A 25,951-nucleotide genomic window follows, 5' to 3' on the forward strand; every position below is an offset into this window, starting at 1 on the left:
AACAAAAACAGAATGCTGGACGACAGCAAAGACTTACAGCGTGTGGAGCAGACGGCGTCCACAAAGTACATCCGTACATGACATGACAATCAACAATGTCCCCACAAAGAAGGATTGTGTCCGCACAACTTAAATAGTCTTGATTGCGAAAACAAAGCAGGTGCGGGGAAAAGCGTTCAAGAAAGACATGAAACTGCTACAGGAAAATACCAACAAACGAGGAAAAGCCACCAAAATAGGAGCACAAGACAATAACTAAAACACTACACACAGGAAAACACCAACAAACTTGTGACAATACACCTACTTTGAGACAAGAGCCATAGTGATGCATGCTTGGTTATGGTTTGAATTCATATCCAACAGTTGCGATAATGACTTTTTACTGTCAATATCGGCTACGTAGTTAAATTTTTTTATGTTTTCTGCTGGCAGTGTGCCTCAGAATCTTTTCAATCAAAAAATGTGCCTTGGCTCAGAACAGGTTGAAAAACTGCTATCCAGAAAAAGAGGGAGACAATGCAGAAGATGAGGGTTGAATTCCCAGCAAAAAGTGGCACTGCTTGGCTGAGAATAGCTCAAGGTTAAACAAAATGGAAAATTGGTGACGAGGCTTTCATCCTGCACTTAAGTGAAAAGCAGAAAAATAATAAGAAGACGGCTACTCTGTATCATACGGAAATAAGGGCTACTTTTTGTGCCAGCCAAGGATTTAAAAATGATTTCTAAATGGTGAATGCTTCCATCCATCCATTTACTTCCTCTTCTCTTTGTCCGGTTCGTGGGTATAGCTCTCTCTGTAGGGAAGGGCAAACTTGCTGGGCCTCATGTATTAAGAGTTGCGGGTTTCCTACTAAAGAATGGTGTAAGTTCAAATCCAGAAAACATTGCACGCACAACGTTTCGGATGTATTAAATTGTGTGCGGTCTTTAAGCCAAGCACATTTCTTGTTTACATCCCAGTCAAGGTGGAATTGAGCACGCATGTTGGTGTGACTGGCCACACCCAGTCCACCACCCTCATTTAAATATGCAAATCCTACTTAAATTAGCCAAGTGCCTAAGAACTAGCACTCCACAATCAGAAAGATAATGAGCAGAATGGCAAAAAATAAAAACTTCGACAATGACATGGTGCTTCTTGCTGGAGTGTAAAAATTAGGGCTGTGAATCATTGGGCACCACACAATTCTATTTGATTATTGGTAGTAACTATTTGATTAAAAATCAATTGTCATTTCAAAATGATTCTTGATTCAAATGTCCATACTTTTTAAATAACATTGGGTGCTAGTTATATGATTAGCTACACTCCTTCATAAAATAAACAGCTGTGATACATTTCTATATTACTGTATAATTAATATATATTATAAGAAAACTGTTTTTGTTTAATACAATTTTTCCCAAACATAAATACAGATAAGAGAACAAGAGAAGTATCCCACACTTCTCTTTTCTAAAGTAAATCTGTACAGCAAATATGGGCATCTACATCAACAATATGATTTGCCTGAGTGGCTAGACAGAGCAGATTTAAAAACAAAAACAAAAAGATTTTTTTTTTTTTTATCGATTAAGAATGGTTTTAAGAATCCCGAGTCATTCGAAAATAAATGTTTTTTGACACTCCCCCATTCCACTATTGTTGCAAGTGCCAAGGAAAGGGAGTGGTTTATTGCACACTTTACGCACAGGTTTTTAAAATGAGTTTATTTTGCACACGGAGACAATTAGCGTCTGTTTCGAAAGATCTTAAGATGTAGTTTAACCAGAAAAAAACAGCAAGTCACTAACTTTAACCACTGACTTGTAATGGTACTGTAAAGACGGCATATACAAATTGGGGTGCACATGTGCATCACAGGGATTAACATTAGAACAATTACATAAATACAGTCGTGCTCATAAGTTTACATACCCTGGGAGAATGTATGATTTATTGGCCATTCTTCAGAGAATATGAATGATAACACAACAACCTTTCTTCCACTCATGCTTAATGGTTGTGTGAAGCTATTTATTGGCAAACAACTGTGTTTACTCCTTTTAAATAAAAATGACCAAAGAAAGTACCCAAATGACCCTGTTTAAAAGTTTACATACCTCAGTGACTTTGATCTGATAACATGCACAAATGTTGACACAAACAAGTTTGATTGGCTAATCAAGGTTCCAATCCTCACCTGTGACATGTTTGTTTGTAATTAATGTGTGTATATAGAAGGTCAGTGAGTTTCTGGGCTTCTGACAGACCATTGCATCTTTCATCCAGTGCTGCACAGATTTTTTCTGGATTCTGAGTCATGGGGAAGGCAAAATAATTGTCAAAGGATCTGGGAGAAAAGGTAATTGAACTGCATATAACAGGAAAGGGGTATAAAAAGATATCCAAGGAATTGAGAATGCCAATAAGCAGTGTTCAAACATTGATTAAGAAGTGGAAAATGAGGGATTCGGGTAGACCAGCAAAGATTTCAGCCACAACTGCCAGAAAAAATTGTTCGAGATGCAAAGAAAAATCCACAAATAACTTCAGCTGAAATACAGGATTCTCTGAAAAATTGCGGTGTGGCTGGTTTCAAGATGCACAATAAGGAGGCACTTGAAGACAAATGGGCTGCATGGTCGAGTCGCCAAAAGAAAACCATTTCTGCGCAAATGTCACAAAGTATTCCGCTTACATTACGCAGCACAGAGACAAGCTTCAAAATTTCTGGAACAAAGTAATTTGGAGTGATGGCTTTCTTCTGGCGACTCGACCATGCAGCTCATTTTTGCGTTACCATAGCTATATGCGCTTAACTGCATACCTCTTGCTTGGCACCGGTATCAAGCATCTGCTTGCCCAACAGAGTTGTTATTGCAACACCCAGTGGACACATTTAGATCAGCAGTTTCTCTCATTAAACAATTTTATACTTAGCAAACTCATCTCACGGGCCGCAAGAAACCTGTTCGCGGGCCTGATCCGGCCCACGGGCCGTACATTTGACACCCTTACTCTAGTGTGTCCAGGATCTACCCCAGGGTCTCTTTTGAGTCAGGCATGCTCAGAACACGTCACTAGGGAGGCATCCAGATTAGATGCCCAAGGCACCTGAACTTGATTCCTCTCGATGCGAAGGAGCAGCGGTTCTACTCTAACTCCACCTGGATGACCAAGCTCCTCACCTCCTAGAGTGAATCCAGTCACTTTATGAAGGAAGCACCATTTTGTCACGCTCAGTAAACGCTGGATCGCAGAGAGAGAGGTTGTAACTGTTCCAAAAAAAATAATATCCAAGTTAGGAAAGAAACAAAAAACAGCACTGGGTGGAGGAATCAGTGCCATGACAAAAATCAAGGGGTCAAAGTTCAAAATACAGTGGCCATAGGAAGGCAGGTAAAAGGTTGAGCACAAAAAACAAAGTAACAAATGAAACACCAATGAAAAGATACTTGCACATGAACTGCAGGAGGAAGGTTGGCGTGGTCTGGATTCATGGAGGGACATTAAGGAAAGAACCCACAACTAACAGGTGTGTGCAATCACTGTATGTAGGGCAGCGTTTCTCAAAGTGTGGGGCGCGCCCCACTGGTGGGGAATAGAGACATGACAGGTGGGGCGCGAGGAACGGGAGGGAATTTCACTTTAATTTTTTTTTTTTTTTTTTTTTTTTTTTTAGATTTTTTTTTTTTTTTACTATGCTTTCATTTTCTGTACACACTGTAAATCACTTTGTGATTCTGTCTGTGAAATCTGCTATATAAATAAATGTAAAATACTTATTTTTCCTGTCGGCTTTAAATTTCTGGGTAGGAGCAAAAGTTTGACAGACATAGCAACAGTAACTAATGGGGGCGGGGCTAAGCGGAACAAACTTGACGAGACAAGCGCAGCAAAATGAAAAGCTGTCCCACTGTCAAACGACACAGTTGCGAGACGTATATGCGACATTGCAAGTGATCTTGAGGAACAACTCGGAGACAAATGAAAATAAAGTCGTTTTGCTTTACAAGTGGACGAAGCTACTGACAGCAATAAAGACTGCCTGTTCATCGCATACGTCCGCTTTGTGAATGGCGAGTCACTGTGCGAGGATTTGCTGTTTTGCAAATACATCAAAAATAGAGCCTCTGCTGATGAGCTGTTCAAGATAATGGACAGTTTCCTCAAAGAACACGACCTTGAATGGGAAAACTGTGTGGGCTTTTGCTCTGATGGCGCAATGACCATGGCAGGGTTTTTGTTTTAGATTATTATTTTTTTTTACTATGCTTTCATTTTCTGTACACACTGTAAATCACTTTGTGATTCTGTCTGTGAAATCTGCTACACACTGTGAATCACAAAGTGATTCACAGTGTGTACAGAAAATGAAAGCATAGTAAAAAAAAAAAAAATCTAAAAATAAAAAAAATAAAAAAAATAAAGTGAAATTCCCTCCCGTATTTTTGAAAATACATCAAAAATAGAGCCTCTGCTGATGAGCTGTTCAATATAATGGACAGTTTCCTCAAAGAACACGACCTTAAATGGGAAAACTGTGTGGACTTTTGCTCTGATGGCGCAATGACCATGGCAGGGTCAAGAAACAAGCTGCAGGCTCTAATAAAGAGGGTTGCGCCAAATGCGCATTGGACACACTGTGTCATTCACCGGGAAGCACTCGCGTCAAGGCAGCTCAGCCCCGAACTCAATGAGGTTTTAACAGATGTGAGCGCGGTAAATTTGATCAAAACACGACCACTGAAAGCGCGACTATTCTCTGCACTGTGTGAGGAAATGGGAGCTGATCATACAGCCGTGCTGTTTCACCATACTTGCCAACCATGAGACCTCCGATTTCGGGAGGTGGGGGTGTGGTTAAGAGGGGAGGAGTATATTTACAGCTAGAATTGACCAAGTCAAGTATTTCACACACATATATATATATATATATATATATATATATATATATATATATATATATATATAAGAAATACTTGACTTTCAGTGAATTCTAGCTATATATATATATATATATATATATATATATATATATATATATATATGTATATATATATATATATATATATATATATATATATATATATATATATATATATATATATATATATATATATAAATAAGAGAAATACTTGAATTTCAGTGTTCATTTATTTACACATATACACACACATAACACTCATCTACTCATTGTTGAGTTAAGGGTTGAATTGTCCATCCTTGTTCTATTCTCTGTCATTATTTTTCTAACCATGCTGAACACCCTCTCTGATGATGCATTCTGCTTCGTCTCCTTGTTGTGTGCGCAGTTGTGCACTGCACTCTCTAAAAGCCCTAGATGTTAATGTTACATATGCATGTACAGTAGATGGCAGTATTGCCCTGTTTAAGAGTGTCACAACATTGCTGTTTACGGCAGACGAACTGCTTTACGGTAGACGAAAACGTGACTGCTGTTGTTGTGTGTTGTTGCCGTGATGGGAGGACGTTAATGAAACTGCCTAACAATAAACCCACATAAGAAACCAAGAACTCGCCCTCGATCATTCTACAGTTATAACGTGATTGGGCAGGCACGCTGTTTATATTGTGGGAAAGCGGACGTGAAAACATGCTGTCGACACGTCACTCAGGTACGCCTGAATTTCGGGAGATTTTCGGGAGAAAATTTGTCCCGGGAGGTTTTCGGGAGAAGCGCTGAATTTCGGGAGTCTCCCGGAAAATCCGTGAGGGTTGGCAAGTATGTGTTTCACAGTGAAGCAAGGTGGCTCTCCCGGGGCAAAGTGCTGTCACTTGCCCTGTCTTGCCAAATGCATAGATCCTCCTTTTTTTTTTGCAAAGATTGCAAAGTTTATTTTATTTATTTTGAACTTGATGCAAGTTATTTGATTTATTATTGAACTTGATGCAAGTTATAACACTTTTATTTGATTTATTATTGAACTTGATGCAAGTTATAACACTTTTATTTGATTTATTATTGAACTTGATGCAAGTTATAACACTTTTATTTGATTTATTATTGAACTTGATGCAAGTTATAACACTTTTTTTGGTTTATTATTGAACTTGATGCAAGTTATAACACTTTTGTTTTATTTATTATTGAACTTGATGCAAGTTATTTTATTTATTATTGAACTTGATGCAAGTTATACCAGGCAGCACGGTGGAAGAGGGGTTTGTGCATCTGCCTCACAATACGAAGGTCCTGAGTAGTCTTGGGTTCAATCCCAGGCTCGGGATCTTTCTGTGTGGAGTTTGCATGTTCTCCCCATGACTGCGTGGGTTCCCTCCGGGTACTCCGGCTTCCTCCCACCTCCAAAGACATGCACCTGGGGATAGGTTGATTGGCAACACTAAATTGGCCCTAGTGTGTGAATGTGAGTGTGAATGTTGTCTGTCTATCTGTGTTGGCCCTGCGATGAGATGGCGACTTGTCCAGGGTGTACCCTGCCTTCCGCCCGATTGTAGCTGAGATAGGCTCCACCGCCCCCCGCGACCCCAAAGGGAATAAGCGGTAGAAAATGGATGGATGGATGGGCAAGTTATACCACAGCTGCACAGTTATTTGATTTATTATTGAACTTGATGTTATTTTATGTTATTGAGTTTGAATGTATACAACTTGATGTTACTTGATGTTCAATAAATTTGAAAATGTTAAGCTTGGCATTAGCGTTCTGTTGGGGCGATGGGGGCAGGTGGGGCTTGAAAACTCGCCCTTGTCCAAAGTGGGGGATGACAAAAAAAGTTTGAGAACCACTGATGTAGGGTGTGGTGATTGCTGTCAGGTGTGCTCAGCCTTCCCGCCTTCTTTGGCTGCCATGACAACTGGGGGAAGAGAGAACAGAGCGGCCAGGAAAAAGCACACACGGGGAAACAGGAATGTGACAATTTTGGCCGTTTATATCCACAATCTTGTCCTTTTTGGTCACTATACCCAAAGCCCATGACCATAGATTAGGTTAGGAATGTAGATCGACTGGTAAATCGAGAACTTTGCTTTTTGGATGAGCTCTCTTTCACTACAACAGTCTAATACAGCAAATGCATTATTGCAGACATTGCACCGATTTTTGTGTCCATTTCGCACTCCCGCCTTCCCTCACACGTGAACCAAATCCTGTTGAACTCCACCTGGGACAAGACCTCACTTCCAACCCCAAGGGTGCAACCCAACCTTTTTGGGCAGCAAACTATGGCCTCAGATTCAAAGATTTAACATTATGGACTAGAGGTGTGTACCAAGCAGAGGTGTGGACTCGAGTCACATGACTTGGACTCGAGTCAGACTGGAGTCATGAATTTGATGACTTTAGACTCGACTTGACAAAATGTAAAGAGATTTGCAACTCGACTTAGACTTTAACATCAATGACTTGTGACTTCACTTGGACTTGAGCCTTTTGACTTGACATGAATTGACATGACTTGCCACTTTCCCCAAAATCCAAAGTTTAAAAAGTTATTTGGGAGCGCTCCGTATTTTTCATTTTCTTCGTCTGTCTATCAGCGTGTTATTCCTGTCAGCTGGTGTGCTGTCAGTACAACAGCCAATCAAATTAGATTTACGTTGTTTTCATCACACAGCATTCATGCAATCAAATTGCAGGACAACCAATGAACAAGAGTTGTCCAACAACGTGCCAGTGATAAACAATTATGTTAAAGTTGGTTTCGTTCGGGTATAAAAACTACGACTTGGTCAACAAAAAACGAATTGCCGTATGCAAATCACGCAGTTCGAATATTACAGATAGAGACGCAACAACTTCCAACTTCGTTCGACATTTGCAGTTGCACAAAGAAGGGTACGTTTTGAATGTAAGATAACGTTTATTGGCTAAGTAACGTGACTTTTATTTGCTGTGTAGTTAAATCAGTGAGGCTGCAAACTCACTGCTAACGTTATAACCATAGACATCTTATAAGTAGACGCAGCATAGAGCGCTACTGCCTAATGGCGCAGACGAGGCGCGTGGCCGCCATCTTGGAGTGGTGATCCGCTCCACTCAGTGCAATTAATTTGGCAGGAGCAATGAACTGTCAGCGCATTTAATTCATTTTACCTCACTGAATACCACTGATTTTCACCCCCTTTTTTGTCATACGTGTAGCTATGATAACAGACACATGTTTTGGCGTGTTTTATTATTCATAGTTTGCTTAACAGTAATATAATATTCTTATACGCTTAAGTGACCAGACGTCCGAGATCAAAACTGGGAATATAATACCAGAGAAGGGGAAAAAAACGGTAAACTATTTTTAAGTTGAAGAAACAATATGATTAGGTTATATATACATATGCGTGTATCCTACATAAACAATGTATGAATACATTAGATATCTATATATCTTAGGGACCTATAGACTGTATCTCTGTTGCTGCAGCAGCAGAGAGTTTATTCTGTCTTGACACTTTGTATTGATATTTTCTATTACATTCTTCCCTTAAATGATAATGTTTGCAGTGATTGTTTTATATGTATTATTTTATGTAAGTCGCTTTGGATAAAAGCGTCTGCCAAATACTTAAACATATATAAACACCTGAAAGTCTTCATATCAGCTAAAACCACCAATCTGTTTCACTGGATTCAGAATAAAACCAAATTCTGTTTAACCCAACAATGTTAGTATTTGAATATTGTTACTTGAAGACTGATTCCTGGTTACAATTATACTGTTAAGAAAGTATTGTCTTATACTTTGCCTAAAATGAGAATGCATCATAATCAGTAGTGGCTGGTGAATTTTGTTTTAGGTGGGGCTGAAAGTTTGTAAACCAAACCCCTGTAGGGGGGTCATCCTCCCCCAGAATATTTCTTTGTGATTTTCACATACAAATATTGAAGATCTTTGATCCTTCTCAACTCTGTGGTAATATAATTTTCATAAAATACAACCAATAGTACGTTAATGTTAAATCTCACTTGTGAAAAGTAATCCCCCGATTCCTATTTTCAACAGTCCGCTCATTTGAGCAGGAAAACGCTGAACACCAGCCCGGCATCTTTGTTTTCTACCTTTCAACTGTCAGTTTAGGCTGCTCGCCGGCTCCTCATCAGCACTTCAAGATGGCGGTCAAATTGCTCACGTCACAGCAACCAATGCTGCGTCTACTTATAAGATGTCTATGGTTATAACGTCATTGCAAACACGGCAATCTGTTGCGTCCACTGCAGTTTGCTACCTTATTCATACTTTTTGTCAAGTGATTTTTTTTTAAGCAGGGTTTCATGAGGTACCTATACATAACGTTACGTTAGTCAATGTATCACACACAGTAACGTAACGTTAGTCAATGTATCACACACAGTAACATTACGTTAGTCAATGTATCACACACAGTAACATTACGTTAGTCAATGTATCACACACAGTAACGTAACGTTAGTCAATGTATCACACACAGTAACGTAACGTTGTCAATGTATCACACACAGTAACGTAACGTTAGACGGCAGTCAGCAGCACCGCGTATTTTAGCCACCTACAAAAAGACAAACATATTCAAATAAAGGTCAGTTAAAATGTATACTATATTAAGAATATGTGTACATATTGCATAGGGTCCTGACATCTAAAAAGTACAACTCTGTTCATTGTTATGTTCATATATTTGTTATGTTTTTCATGTGTACGCACACATAAACACACATACAGTATGAGATGAGATCAATGAGATAAGGTAAGAACAGGATAGAAACTGCTGTGGAACTAGTTACAATGCAATATGCCATGGAAATACAATGTTAACACTTTTGTGCAAATAAGTACAGTTGCACTTGTTTTTTTTCAAATGTGTTTATTCTGTAAAGGAATGAGTTACATGTTTAAAATGACTGGTTAATAGTGCTATTTTGAAGTGCAATGTCAGCACTATCTTTTTCCCTGCAATTTCAAATGCACTTGTTTTAATAAATAAATACAGCGTTTTAAAAGCATACACAATCTGTGTAAATATATTAGTCTGTGGTTAAATGACTTGAAAGGACTCGAAACTCAAAATGCAGGACTTGGGACTTGACTTGAGACTTTCCAGTCTTGACTTTGGACTTGACTCGGACTTGCCCTGTCTTGACTCGGGACTTGACTCGAGACTTGAGGGTAAAGACTTGAGACTTACTTGTGACTTGCAAAGCAATGACTTGGTCCCACCTCTGGTACCAAGTACCTGTATTTTTTGGTACTAGTTCCTATTTGGGTTGGTCCAGGAGGACTGTTACAATTGTGGACAAATGATACGCCTATTGGTATTTTTTTATGTTTATGGCACGTAATTATGGTTACGGCACATAATTATGGTTACTGTCACATTCACTTCAGGTGTTGCTGGTCTGCATAAAAAAGATACGGGTAGGATCTGCTAATTGACTTGAACTAATAACAAATAAAGAAGCAACACCACACAAAGTTTGTCAAACAACAATATTTCCTCCTCAAAAGTCCCCCAAAGTCAAACATGCTGATATGAATTAATAGCGGTTTGAAATGAATGTGCTTTACTTACTTCCTACCGCACTTCATCAACCGTCCTCCTAGCGATCCAGTAATCCACAGGCCAATATTAATCCACTCAAAATAGTGACAAATTTAAGTAACATAATTATCCATAAAGTTTTTCTGAAGTAAAGCAGTATTGTTTAAATGCACACCCACCAAACATGCTAAATGATGGTTTTGATGTATATCATATATCTTCATGTAAAAGGTATGTGCTTTGCATATGAATGCCATACATGAATATGATTTCCAGCTGAGTGTAATTGTTATTAATAGAAACACAGTGATGGATATATGTGGTCTTTACAAGATGATAACATAACTGCATTGCACCTTGCACTGCAAACATAGTTTACTTGCTTAAGATTTAAAAAGAAGGTGTCGTTAAAAGACTTCCCAGCTGTGAGATGTTACATGATGTTGGTGGTGTACAACCTCTTGTACTAATAAAAAATGCTAATAAAAAGATGCATTTTTTCACATTTCATTTACACCAATTACATATACGAGTACCAATGAATACCAGTATGTATTAGGAATATCAAAATAGGTATCGAATAAATCCTTACAATATACATTCCTGTTAAAGACGACATATTCAATTTGTTTACCTTGCCTCAGTCCCATTTTTTCTGAAGTAACATTCAAAGTAACCTTTCCAGATCCATAAAATGACATTTTGGTTGAAGACTGCTGCTCCTACGTAACAAAAACACAATGTCAGACAGCACAAATACTCTGCTTATATAAACAATGCAGTCCATACTTGAAGTCCCATGATTATCATTTCTGATTTGGAAGCAAAGGGGAAGTCAGATTTGGTGAGAAATGGAAATTCAATCTTGGTTTTGTGGATGCTCCAGATTGACAGTGTCAGTTGTGCTTTTAAACTGTATATAATCCTGCCCCATTTTCCCTCGTATGATGAAGGCATATCTCTGCAAAGAAATTATTAAATGGCATGAGGACAATGAGCTTTGTTTGGTATGGAAATGTAAGCACATACAATAAAGCAGTGTTTTTCAACCTTTTTTGAGCCAAGGCACATTTTTTTCATTGGAAAAAATCCAAAGGCACACCACCAGCAGAAATCATTAAAATATGAAACTTGATATTGACAATAAAACGTTGTCAGATATGACTTTAAACTATAACTAAGCATGCAACACTATAGCTCTTGTCTCAAAGTAGGTGTACTGTTACCACCTGTCACATCACACCCTGACTTATTTGGACTTTTTTGCTGTTTTCCTGTGTCATATTTTAGTTCTTGTCTTGCGCTCCTATTTTGGTGGCTTTTCCTGTTTTGTTGGTATTTTCCTGTAGCAGTTTCATGTCTTCCTTTAAGCGCTATTCCCCGCACCTACTTTGTTTTAGCAAATAAGAATATTTCAGTTGTTTTTATCCTTCTTTGTGGGGACATTGTTGATTGTCATGTCATGTTCGGATGTACTTTGTGGACGCCTTCTCTGCGCCACACGCTGTAAGTCTTTGCTGTCGTCCAGCATTCTGTTTTTCTTCACTTTGTCGCCAGTTCAGTTATAATTTCGTTCTGCATAGCCTTCCCTAAGCTTAAATGCCTTTTTTTTAGGGGCAATCACCTTTTGTTTGTTTTTCAGTTTAAGCATAAGACACCTTTTTACCTGCACCCTGCCTCCCGCTGTCGTCTGCATATTGTGATCACAATTAGCTACGTGCTGTCACCTACTGATATGGAAGAGTATTACATAGTTACTCTGCGACACTCAACAACAACACATCATTTGCAGACTATAATTACTGGTTTGCAAAAAATATTTTATACCCCAAATAGGTGAAATTAGATAATCTCCCACGGCACACCAGACTGTATCTCACGGCACACTAGTGTGCCGCGGCACAGTGGTTGAAAAACACTGCAATAAAGTATGTACTGACACACTTGGGCATCACACCTACAGAAAATGTCAGGACATTAAATCGATCACAGTTGAAATGTTCAGGAAGTTTAGCCATTCATCTGAACAGGCTTCATCAGTTCATGCTCAGAGACTAGCAAGGACAGCTCAAGGCTGGAGGCATGGAGTCAATTTAAAACAAGCCATTTAATGCCCTGAGACTACAATGACTTGGATAATTGAGAATATCCAAAGGCATCTACAGGAAGTGAAAATAGAACAAAACAAAGAGGTGGCCTCCTCTTTGTAAGGTGTGTCTAAAAAAGTTCCAGGACTGGAGTCACACATCCAAACTAGAAAAGTATTTGGAGACTGGACGCAGACCTCCAATAGGCCTTATCTCTTAATAATAAAGAATGCTTTAAAATATCCTGAATTCAGATGGTAACCCTGATTCCCAATAGAAACACATGTTCCTTATCCTATTTGTGACATTTACTCGAAGGGGAACTATACTTGTTTTTGGAATTTTGACTATCGTTCGAAATCATTATGAGAGACATGACGACGGATGTATATTTTTTTTAATGAATTCTAAATATTAAATAAATGCGATCAAATGTCCGCTCACAATAGAGCCTATGGGAGCCGCTCTGTTCTATAAAGCCCTTAAAAAAACATCCAAACATCTCCATTAAGGTTTTATTTACATAATGTAAGTATATATGTAATGTAGTAACAGGCACATTTCTAATTGTATTAATACAATAAAATAATTAGGGACTGCAATGTCCCTTTGGGACAGAGGTTAGGTTTTATTATTATTATTCCGCCGCCTCTTTGAGCTGTAATTTGACCCCTTTAACATGCTTCAAAACTCACCATATTTGACACACACATCAGGACTTGCGAAAATTGCCATTTAATAAAAAAAAATAAAAAAATAAACTCAAAATTACGCTCTAGGAAAAAACAGACAAAACTGCTTGTAACTTCCGATAGCAATGTCGTAGAGACATGAAACAAAAACTTCTATGTAGGTCTGATTTAGACCTAGATTTCATATATTAACATCCTTCAGCAAAAATCAACAGGAAGTTGGCAATTCCCCCTTCAAAACAAAAGTTTCGTAAAAACAGTCACTTTTGCCTCTTTGAGCTGTAATTTGACCCCCTTAACATGCTTCTAAACTCACCAAACTGGACATACACATCAGGACTGGCAAAAATTGCGATCTAATACAAAAATCCAACCCCAAAACTCAAAATTGCGCTCTAGCGCCCCCTAGGAAGAAAACACAGACACAACTGCTCCTCAGAAGAAAACTCAGACAAAACTGTCTGTAACTTCCAGTAGAGACATGAAACAAAAACCTCTATGTAGGTATCACTTAGACCTGCATTTCATATACTGACAACCCCCAGCAAAAATCAACAGAAAGTGTGCTATTCCCCCGTCAAAACAAAAGTTTTGTAAAAACCGGTCACCTTTTTTCAAACATTATCTCCTCTGAGCGCGTTTGTCGTGTCGGCTTCAAACTAGCACAGGAGAGAGATTGAACGCTTCTGATTACAATTTGACCAAAGAGTTTTAATTACTGCTCCGGTTTGGATTTTATGTGCCGTCAAAGTCGGTCCCGTCCATCGCTGCTTGCAGCTTTAATTTATCATTGTATCCCATTGGGTTGAGTTTTTTCTTGCCCTGATGTGGGATCTGTCGTTGTGTCTTGTGCAGCCCTTTGAGACACTTGTGATTAAGGGCTATATAAATAAACTCTGATTGATTAATTGATTGATAATAACATTTAATATATACGTATTTTGTTCATTTTAAGCATACGCGACATATTAATTTCAAAAACGCATCATGACTTTCGCTTTTTTTTCAACTGGTTACTAGATATTGCAGACTTCATGAAAGCCAACAAACATAATAAAACATCACTTAGTGTGCAATGTCTGCTGTCATTAAAATGCCGACTGCTGGGATGTTTCAAATATTCCTTTTAGATGAAGAATGAGTCATAATCCTCACGGGAAAAACGGGGTCGTCTTTTTGTGTCGTTCTCGACATTTTTTGGGTTTAAATTGGGTGTCAAAGTGTACCATCTTCGTCCTACTATGGTGAGAGGCATGATTACAATTAGGGTTGTACGGTATATTAAAGTATCGGGGTACTAATCAATTGAGATTAGAGATGTCCGATAATGGCTTTTTTGCCGATATCCGATATTCCGATATTGTCCAACTCTTACTTACCGATTCCGATATCAACCAATACCGATATATACAGTCGTGGAATTAACACATTATTATGCCTAATTTTGTTGTGATGCCCCGCTGGATGCATTAAACAATGTAACAAGGTTTTCCAAAATAAATCAACTCAAGTTATGGAAAAAAAATGCCAACATGGCACTGCCATATTTATTATTGAAGTCACAAAGTGCATTATTTTTTTTCAACATGCCTCAAAACAACAGCTTGGAATTTGGGACATGCTCTCCCTGAGAGAGCATGAGGAGGTTGAGGTGGGCGGGGTTGGGGGAGGGGGGGGTTGGGAGTATTGGGGGGAGTGTATATGTTAGCGTCCCGGAAGAGTTTGTGCTGCAAGGGGTTCTGGGTATTTGTTCTGTTGCGTTTATGTTGTGTTACGGTGCGGATGTTCTCCCGAAATGTGTTTGTCATTCTTGTTTGGTGTGGGTTCACAGTGTGGCGCATATTTGTGACAGTGTTAAAGTTGTTTACACGGCCACCCTCAGTGTGACCTGTATGGCTGTTGACCAATTATGCCTTGCATTCACTTGTATGTGTGAAAAGCCGTAGGTATTATGTGATTGGGCCGGCACGCAAAGGCAGTGCCTTTAAGGTTTATTGGCGCTCTGTACTTCTCCCTACGTCCGTGTACCATTCCGTACAGCGGCGTTTTAAAAAGTCATAAATTTTACTTTTTGAAACCGATACCGATCATTTCCGATATTTTAAAGCATTTATCGGCCGATAATATCGGCAGCCCGGTATTATCGGACATCTCTAATTGAGGTCAATACTATACCACCTTTGAAAAGTACTGGTACCATTCTTTTATCTGAGTGCCACTTTGCGGCGGTGACTACAGAGCTTTCACTTCACAATGGGTCCGTAAGGCTCCGTTTTTAGGCCGTAATGACGAGGCCGTCGATTAGTTACAACTTGGTCACTTCATGTATGATTTCCACAGGGCACAATCGGACATCCACCATGCTATTGACACTATTGCACATGCTAGCGCTAGAAAGCAGCTGATCAGTCGAACATGTCAACATTGGCACACAAGCCTGTGATCACGGCACGGCTGTAAATAGTTTGTTTGCGTCAGCGCTTATAATAACGATATCACTAATACTTGGTTAATATTCAAGTCAGAAAATGTAAATGGTGTATTGTTGGCGCTTTTTGGATAGTTATGTATTGGGTTTTTTGGGTGGAATAGAGCAGTGGTTCTCAAATGGGGGTACGTGTACCCCTGGGGGTACTTAAAAGTATGCCAAGGGGTACGTGAGATTTTTTTTAAATATTCTAAAAATAGTAACAATTCAAAAATCCTTTATAAATATATTTATTGAATAATACTTCAACAAAATATGAATGTAAGTTCATAAACTGAACATCAAATCAAGTAGGCTATTCCATTCATTACCATAAACCCAGAGTTTCCCCCATGCCATGACGGCTTGACCCTCACTAAAATGTCTGTCAAAAAGAACTGTGAAAAGAAATGCAACAATGCAATATTCAGTGTTGACAGCTAGATATTTTGTGGACATGTTCCATAAATATTGATGTTAAAGATTTCTTTTTTTGTGAAGAAATGTTTAGAATTAAGTTCATGAATCCAGATGGATCTCTATTACAATCCCCAAAGAGGGCACTTTAAGTTGATGATTACGTCTACGTGTAGAAATCTTTATTTATAATTGAATCACTTGTTTATTTTTCAACACGTTTTTAGTTATTTGTATATCTTTTTTTCCAAATAGTTCAAGAAAGACCACTACAAATGAGCAATATTTTGCACTGTTATACAATTTAATAAATCAGAAACTGATGACATAGTGCTGTATTTTTCTTCTTTATCTCTTTTTTTCAACCAAAAATGCTTTGCTCTGATTAGGGGTACTTGAATTTTAAAAACATTTCACAGAGGGTACATCACTGAAAAAAGGTTGCGAACCACTGGAATAGAGGACCTCCTATTAGCTCCATTATAAACTGACTTTTATTTAGATTTATTTACAAGTTAGAATGCATTAAAAAAATACATCCGTCATCATGTCTCTCATAATGATTGTGACCGATAGAGAAAAAAAAAGTGCAGTTCCCCTTTAAAGTTTTATCAGATTCCACTCATAACTTTTCCAGGTATGTCGCTAACTGACTAACAGAACAGACGGAACCCGGCAAATACATAACTGCCTGATGATAAGTAATCCCTCTGGAGTCTAACACACTTTCCAAGCCTTCTCTAAATTGCCTTAATGCACTCCTGAAAGGATTCTTCTGGGATCTTCCACAGTTCTGTTGACACGGCCATCTTGAAGAACATATCAACTATTTATTGATCAAATGACACAATTGTCCTACTGTACATCCTTTTTCTGTCTACGGTGCTAAGCCATCTTGGTAATGTAGAACATTTACTTGCTAATTTACGTGTATTTATGCATTTATTTAACATGTATTTATCCAGTATAAGACAGTTAAGAACTGATTTTCTTTTGCCATTTGTTATTGCCTCAAATCCACTCTCTCGGCCAGCAAGTTTTACTGACTCTTGGGTGCAATTTGCTGTGAGGGTTCAAGTTTGCGATTCACTTTAGTGAATGGCTCAGTAAAAATATTTGCATTTTACATCACTAGTAAAAAGCAAAAGCCGCAGGGTTTATTTGTAGACGTGTTGGTTTATTGTCTCAAACTCACAGTAGACGATAACCCTCACATAAATGTGAATCAATAGTCTTGGAAGTTTTCCTGACACCTTCCTTGAAGACTTTCTACAAGTGTTCTGATTATACAGAATATTTCATTGATGAAGATGGGTGAAAAAGATAGAGGCTTGCATCTACATGGTGGACTTAAAAGGGAACTTCACTTTTTGGAGAATTTTGCCTATCGTTCACAATCATTATGAAAGACATGACGACGGATTATTATTTTTCATGTAATCAAAATATTAAATACAAATCAGCTTACAGTGGAGCCAATGGGAGCTCCTCCATTTTGCCCACAAAATCCAATAAATAACCATTCAAAAAGCGCCAACATTACCCCATTTACATTTCGTGATTTGAATATTAACCAAGTATTAGTCAAATTATTATTATAAGCGCTAGCAGACAAACGATTTCTACCGGTGCCGTGATCACAAGCTTGTGTGCTTATGTTTACATCATCGAGTGGTCTGCTGCTTTCTTCCTTCCGTGTTCCCTGTAAGTTTATTCGAGATCATAAATCACCTGGGCAGAAAAAGTCTGAGTAGGCATTCCGACAAATAGGTACACTTTGATAGCCAATTTAGGACCGGAAGCTGGCGAAGACGACATGAGGATTATGAGTCATTTTCACCTAAAAGGGAATACCGTATATTACCAAATAAACGCCCTTGGGCAAATAATCGCCCATGTCCTAATAGCCGCCCGGGGTCTGACCCCATTTTGTGAATTAACCGCCTCTTCCTAATAACCGCCTATGTCCAAATAGCCGCCCATTGACTGTTATTTGCATAATTTAGATGAAATTGTTACTGGGGTTGCGTTTGCTGCAGTATTATTGTTTTGATGGTTTTATAGAGTACTTGGTACCATAATTGTATTTTTCCTGTATGCTGCTTTATTTAAAACTTGGAGTACTGTAGCCTTTATTTTTATTTAAGTGACAGTATTATTGTTCTGTTTTGATGGTGGGTTTTATACTTGAGTACTTGGTACCACAATTTTATTTTTCCCGGTAGGCTGCTTTATTTAAAAAGTGTATTTATTTTTAGTATTGGTATTCTATTTGACAATTGTTGCACTACTGCCATGTTGAGGCCTTGTTGATCTCTTGTCTTTTAATAGCCTACCTTATGTTGATCTCTTGTTTTTTTGTTTGTATGTTTACAATAGCTTTTACATTTAAAGTTTTTTGTACGAAAAAAAAATACTAGACAGTAACCATTGTAACCAAATAATGGCCTGGTGCAGGCTGGTGCAAAAATAAATAAAAGCCTTGTGCAAATAACCGCCTGCTTCTTTTGCCTGTCTCCAAAATCGATTTTGTGAAATAAACGCCCGGGCTACTATTTGGTAATACACGGTATGCAAACATCCCAGCAGTCGGCATCCTAATGACAGCAGACAGTGTACAGTAAGTGATGTTTTATTATGTTTGTTGCCTCTAAAAGTCTGCAGTTAGTAATAATCAGTGATGAAGAAAAAAAAAGTGAACGTTGTGACGCGCTTATGAAATTAATGCTTAAAATGATCAAAATAGGTAAATATTAAATGTTATTATAAATGTGCCCGTTACTACATTACATATATACTTACATCATGTTCATAAAACCTTAATAGAGGTGATTAAATGTTTTTTTAAGGGCTTAAAAGGCAGAATTACGCAGTTCCCATAGGCTCCATGGATAGTGAACTTTCTGATCGTCAAAACATCCATCGACATGTCTAGCATAATGATTGTGAACAATAGGCAATTTTAAAAAAAGTGCAGTTCCCCTATCAGATAAACATACTCACGTATTTGGGATAATAAATGTAAAAGGATACACATTTCTCCCTTGACCAATGATTTCTGAACCTTGAAGGAATGATTAAAAAAAACAGTTATGTTACTACATTCACTACTGTTTTAGTTGGTACAAAGCAAAAAAACATTTTTTTTTTTTCTCCTAACCATAGAGTTGAAAGCAAAGCTTAGTTGAATAGAAAATACAGAGGGTAAAATAGGACAACATTTTGAATAATTACTTAAATGTGTCATTAATAACTGATTATAAAGCGTATGTGTTATGAAAAGTGTCATTTGTTCATTCATTTTTGTATATAAAAAATATATATATCCATCCATTTTTTATCCCTTGTGCCTCGCGGGGTCGTGGCGGTGGCTGGAGCTTATCCCAGCTGTGGGGTACACCCTGGACAAGTCGTCACCTCATCACAGGACCAACACAGATTGATAGACAACAACATTCACACTCATATTCACACACTCGGGCCAATTTAGTGTTGCCAATATATATATGAAATTAAATTAATAAACATTTATTTATTGATTTAATTAATTATTTGAATATTTAATTAAATAATATAATGACCTAATTAGTTAATGTACAATGGAATTGTTGTTTCATGATTTAATTATTTATTTAATTATATCATAAACAAACATTTATTTTATCAACTGTGTGAAGTTAGCCTCACATCCGTTTGTGCTCGTTTTTGCTTACATTTTTTTTTGTACCGATATGTTTTTTTTAATTATTCTAAAAAAAATGTTCTGACCTTGTCAAAAGCACCCCATATGTGTCCCATTTGTTTGTACTACGTTTGTGCTGGTTTGCGCAGCAACAATATTTTATTCTAACTATTGTAGTTTTTATGTTATTAACATTGTATAATTGTTATGTTATTAATGTGTTATAATTCATAACAAGCCCTTCAAGCATGTCAAAATCTCCCCATATGTGTCCCATTTGTTTCTGCTGGTTTCTGCTGCAATTTTGTCTATTATAGTTGTTTATATTTTTAACATTTTATGATTCATAACCTTGTCACAATCTCCCCAAACTTGGCCCAATTATTTCTGCTATGTTTGTGCTACAAACATTTTTTGTCCAACAACTACAGTTTTTAAGTTAATAACATGTTATTATTCATAACTAGTCCCATATCACAAAAAACATTAATAACATAAAAAAACTGTAACAGTTGGACAAAACATTTTTGCATCACAAATGTAGCACTGATGTCTGGGGAAATGTTGACATGTATGAGGTGCTGGTTATAAATAACACATTAATAACATAATTATAAACTGTTAATAACGTAAAAATGGTATTAGACCAAAAAAATTGCAGCACAAATGTTTGGGACAAGTTTGGGGAGATTTTGACATGGTCTATGAATCATAAAACGTAAATAGTATAAAACTATAATAGACTAACATTTTGGAGCACATACCAGCACAAACAAATTGGAGAAGGTTGGGGGAGATGTTGAGGTTATTAATAATAACACATTAACAACACAAAAACTACAATAGACAAAATAAAAAATAAAAAAAATAAAAATTGCTGCACAAACATAGCACAAATGTTTGGAACAAGTTTGGGGAGATTTGGACAAGGTGGGGGTGGGGGACTGGTTATGAATACTAAAATTTAAAAAAATTGCAGCACAACCGTAGAGCACAAAAAAATGGTAGTGCTATTTGAATATTTGCAATGATCAGGGAGCCAACTTCACACAGGTTATTTTATCTGTCAAACTCAGCTAATGTTTGGGACAAGTTTGGGGAGATTTTGACATGGTCTATGAATCATAAAACGTAAATAGTATAAAACTACAATAGACTAACATTTTGGAGCACAAACCAGCACAAACAAATTGGAGAAGTTTGGAGAGATGTTGAGATTGTTGAGGTTATTAATAATAACACATTAACAACACAAAAACTACAATAGACAAAATAAAAATAAAATAAAATAAAGATTGCTCCACAAACATAGCACAAATGTTTGGAACAAGTTTGGGGAGATTTGGACAAGGTGGGGGTGGGGGACTGGTTATGAATACTAAAATTTAAAAAAATTGCAGCACAACCGTAGAGCACAAACAAATGGCAGTGCTATTTGAATATTTGCAATGATCAGGGAGCCAACTTCACACAGGTTATTTTATCTGTCAAACTCAGCCGTCATATTCAGAGGGTGTGCCCTAACATCTGACTGATTACACAGCACTTCCACTGTGAACTATGACCAGAGAAGTGGAGTACAGGTTGATTATTTGGTCTGAAAGTGCAAAATTAACTTAAATAAATTCCTCTAATTGAACTTATACATCCTCTGGGTCAGCAGGTCTTGCTTCTACCAGCTCTAAAATATCTACCACCAGCTATCCCCCCAAAAAATTCCTTAGCCGCCATGTTTTCGATGACCTCCAAAGTTTCAGGCATCAGACCAACGCAATCACTGGACAGTATTTGTGTTTGCTCCGCCCAATGACTTTGATGGTTGCGTTTGACAGATAAAATAAGGGCATGAGGCACTGACAAAAAACATGAGAAACAGGTAAACACAGTCTAAGCCTGGGGTCCAGACTGAGACCAAGGAAGAAAAAAAACCTCATACCGAAAGCACACGTGTGTATGAAGGAAACATCAAACATCAAAGAACACAAAGAACATTTCTGCGGTGTTCCACGCCATCGTCTGCTGGGGTGGGGGGAGCATGGCCAGAGACAGGAGCAGACCCAATAAAGTAACCAAGCGCCCTCGGCCGCCCACTAACTCTCGGCCAGTGTCCAGTCCGCATGGATGAGCGAGGATGCGTCGAAGGACACAGAGGTATCCGATACCAGCTCACTCAGCCCGGGTCCCATTTTTATAGTCTTTGGCAGTGACGTGCGCTGAGGTTCATGGCTGGTGAGGCACTGACTTCATCACAGTCAGATTTACAAACATATGAACCCTAAAGAGTATCTTATTCACCATTTGATTGGCAGCAGTTAACGGGTTATGTTTAAAAGCTTATACCAGCATTTTTCCCCACTTGGCACTCAGCATCAAGGGTTGCAATTGGGGGTAAAATCACCAAAAATTATTCCGGGCGCGGAGCCGCTGCTGCCCACTGCTCCCCTCACCTCCCAGGGGGTGATCAAGGGATGGGTCAAATGCAGAGGACAAATTTCATGACACCTAGTGTGTGTGTGACAATCATTGGTACTTTAACTTAACTTTAACTTTACACATACAAACGTAGCACACAAAAAAGCACATTTAATAAAAAAAACGTTATTATGGTCTTACCTTTACTTATAAATAAAGTCAATTCGTCGCTGTAGTGCTGGATTAATGAACCCCCTGACGGGTGTGTTATATCAACTAAAGCCCTCACTTAAACTTTCCACGTGCAAGATTGAATCTATTTAAAAAAGTGTAACCGAGGGTTTATAAATGTCGCCTATACTGTATGAAACTACAAAATAACAAACACGGAGGCTCCAGTTTACACGAGGACCACTTTATTTACCTTCTTTCAAAAACCTCCGCTCCACTACAACATGGCATCACTTCCGCTCTTGGCGCCTTCAAAATAAGAGCTCAAGGCATATACTGTATAACAGCGCATAACAGGAACTTAACATCACAAGTAGGAAAGCCCATAAAAATAGGTTACAAAAGTTATTTAATAAGAAGCCAAAAAGTGCAAAAACAATAATGTTCGTGTTGGAGGAGTTGTGAATTAGATACACCTGCAGTCTGCAAGTGTACCTAATGTTGTGGCCCTGCAGTCATTCACAACTCCTCCAACACGAACATTATTGTTTTTGCACTTTTTGGCTTCTTATGAAATAACTTTTTTAAATAGATTCAATCTTGCACGTGGAAAGTTTAAGTGTGGGCTTTAGTTGATATAACAATTCTACGGCGGGGGTGCAGGATGCGGGATTACTGGAGCCTCAGCCAGTGCGTCTTTTGCAGCCGTTTTATGATCGCTCAGCACAAGAAATACGTTACACACATACAGTTGTTGACAAAATACACTGTACATTATATACCTCAGCTAACTAAACTATGGAAATGTATAATATAATTCATATAGCAATACAGTCTCACTGCACAGCAGGCCAGCAGTTAGCCGAGTCCGTCCATGTTGAGGCACTGAGTGACGTGCCTTAACTGGCTGCTGTTCACCGCACCGTCTCTTCTCAGTATTTGAACGGCAAATGTGAAAATTCAGCGATTTTGAATAAAAATAATCTAAAACTAGTGAAGTTAAATGGAAAATAACTTTATAGTATAATCACTGCATACATATAACAATTTAATTTTTTTTTTTTCTTTTTACATTTTTTTTCTTTCCATGATGCGGGGCCTCACCTGCCTCTAGTGACTGCACGTCACTGGTCTTTGGTATGCTCGGCTGAGGTTTGAACTCACGACCTACCGATCTCAGGGCGGACACTCTAACCATAAGGCCACTGAGCAGTTCGTGAAATAAAATTAAAAATTAAAAAAATGTAGGAAATAATTAAATCAGTTATTAATTAAACAATTAGGTAATATTGAAATAATGTACTTTTACAATAAATACATTAATGTCACACTTATTTCAAATTATAATTAATTACGGACACATTTAAGTAAATATTTTAATCTTAATTTATTTATTTAATTTCATCCCATTTGACCCAGCCTTTTAAAAAAGTGTAAAAAGAATCAAATGTATTGGAGAATATCAATGCACATATTCATACAATTTAGTATTATTATTTTAGAATTCATAGTTTTGTGCTTCACATTTTCCACACAGAGACAAAACAATACAGACCATCTCCTTTATGTTTATCCTGAAGAATAATCATCTCGAAGTCGAAGTAATTCTTCTTGTCTTGGTGAAGGGTTGTGATCGGTCCGTCTCGATCGTACCATTTGACCCTGGCTTTTCCTTTGGTTTTGACCATCAAACTCTGCACTTTGGTTTCTTTCCTGGTCACCACGGTCACTCTGCCAGAGAGCTTGTCTTCAGGAGAGAAATGTGCTCTTCCATTTATCTGATCGTACTCCACAGAGAAATGCTTGATAGTCATGGCGAGGTCACGCCGGTTACACTTCACAATGTGTGGGCAAAACTGATGAATCCAGTCACGTAATGGACCTCTCTGGAACCTGCATGTCTGTCACAAAGTCATGTGATCAGGCGAGGAGGTGTCGCATTCACTGAGGTAACCCAAGCTAAGAGCCTCACTTTGGCCGAATACACGTAGAAACGTCTAGTTTGTAACCACTACATTTAGTTGTGTTTATCAGCACAACAATGTTTTGACACTTCATGACTGCAAGTGGTCTGGGTCACATGGTGCAGTAGGGTTGTACGGTAGACCGGTATTAGTATAGTACCGCGATACTGATAAATCATATTCGGTACTATACCGCCTCTGAAAAGTGCCCCCCGAGGACTTTGAATATGACCAAAGTATGATCCTGTAACGACTTGGTATCGGATTGATACCCAAATTTGTGGTGTCATCCAAAACTAATGTAAAGTATCAAACAACAGAAGAATAAGTGATTATTACATTTTAACAGAAGTGTAGATATAACATGTTAAAAGAGAAAGTAAGCAGATATTAACAGTAAATGAACAAGTAGATTAATAATTCATTTTCTACCACATGTCCTTAATAATGTTGACAAAATAATAGAATGGAAAATTACACAATATGTTACTGCATATGTCAGCAGACTAAATTAGGAGCCTTTGTTTGCTTACTTACTAATAAAAGACAAGTTGTCTTGTATGTTCACTATTTTATTTAAGGGCAAAATTGCAATAAGAAACATACTGTATGTTTAACGTGCCATACGATTTGTTGTTAAAATAAAGCCAATAATGCAATTTTTTGTGGTCCCCTTTATTTAGAAAAGTACCGTTAAGTATCGAAATATTGTTGGTGCCGTTACCAGTACCAAAATATTGGTATCAGGACAACACTATTGTGCAGGCTTCCTTCAATGTAATAAAAGACCAGCCAGCTAACTAGTTATCATCAATTTTTTTAAATTACTATTTTTGTGAAAGTAGTAATTACTATTTTCTTTTATGTAGAGCGGACCTTAGTTTTTGATAGTAGTCCGTTCCAAAAGGTTCGCCAAAAACGACATCACCCGAAATCACGTGAATCCAATTAATCCGGACACACACAAATATTAACACAAATGTCATGTTGGCAGAGCCGGAGTAGGACCCTAACGTAGAACACAATTAAATAAAACTACAGTGGAACCTCGATCTACAAACTTAATTGGTTGTTGAACATGGTTCGCCGACCGAAACGTTTGTCAAATGAAACAGATTTCCCCATAAGAAACAGTGTAAACCTGAATCATTGGTTGTAGCGTCGACAAAAAGTCCCTATTTTGTATAATAAAATGCACACTTTGAAGACATTATAATGTGTATGTATTCTGTATATGTATCAAAATAAGACAATCCCTTATTATTCAAACATCACAACAACAGCCAGCTTAACTGTCAATGCGTCCACACACACACACGCACAAAAATAAGTCAAATTGGTGGAATTGATCCATGTGAGCACATCCAATGAACAAGAGATTTAAGTTGGATGCCACCGTTGTCAAAGTCAAACGTGTCTATATTTTGTAAACAGAGTCAGTTTTTACACCGGTGAAGAATTTTGAAATGCAAAGTCACTTATTTGGAATTTCTGGCTATCATTCACAATCATTATGAGTGACAAGAAAACATTTTGTTTCTTTTTTTTTGGGGGGTGGGGGGGGGAGTTCTAAAGAAA

The 25,951-nt window shown here is 37.8% G+C and overlaps 1 protein-coding gene across 1 annotated transcript in view; it reads right to left on the bottom strand.

Annotated features, from left to right (window-relative positions):
- LOC133621958 (arrestin domain-containing protein 3-like) overlaps nt 1-24,223 on the bottom strand; it is a 35,307-nt gene extending 11,084 nt beyond the window's left edge. The window contains exons 1-4 of the mRNA XM_061984455.1: nt 23,965-24,223; nt 19,148-19,208; nt 11,271-11,442; nt 11,116-11,203 (exon numbers count right to left, since the gene is read on the bottom strand). Of these exons, the coding sequence (XP_061840439.1) occupies nt 11,116-11,203; nt 11,271-11,442; nt 19,148-19,208; nt 23,965-24,223 (580 nt within the window). The remainder of the gene's footprint in view (nt 1-11,115; nt 11,204-11,270; nt 11,443-19,147; nt 19,209-23,964) is intronic.
- Nucleotides 24,224-25,951: the final 1,728 nt, after the last annotated feature.

The sequence above is a fragment of the Nerophis lumbriciformis genome, linkage group LG25 (assembly GCF_033978685.3).
Source record: "Nerophis lumbriciformis linkage group LG25, RoL_Nlum_v2.1, whole genome shotgun sequence".
Lineage (NCBI taxonomy): Eukaryota > Metazoa > Chordata > Actinopteri > Syngnathiformes > Syngnathidae > Nerophis > Nerophis lumbriciformis.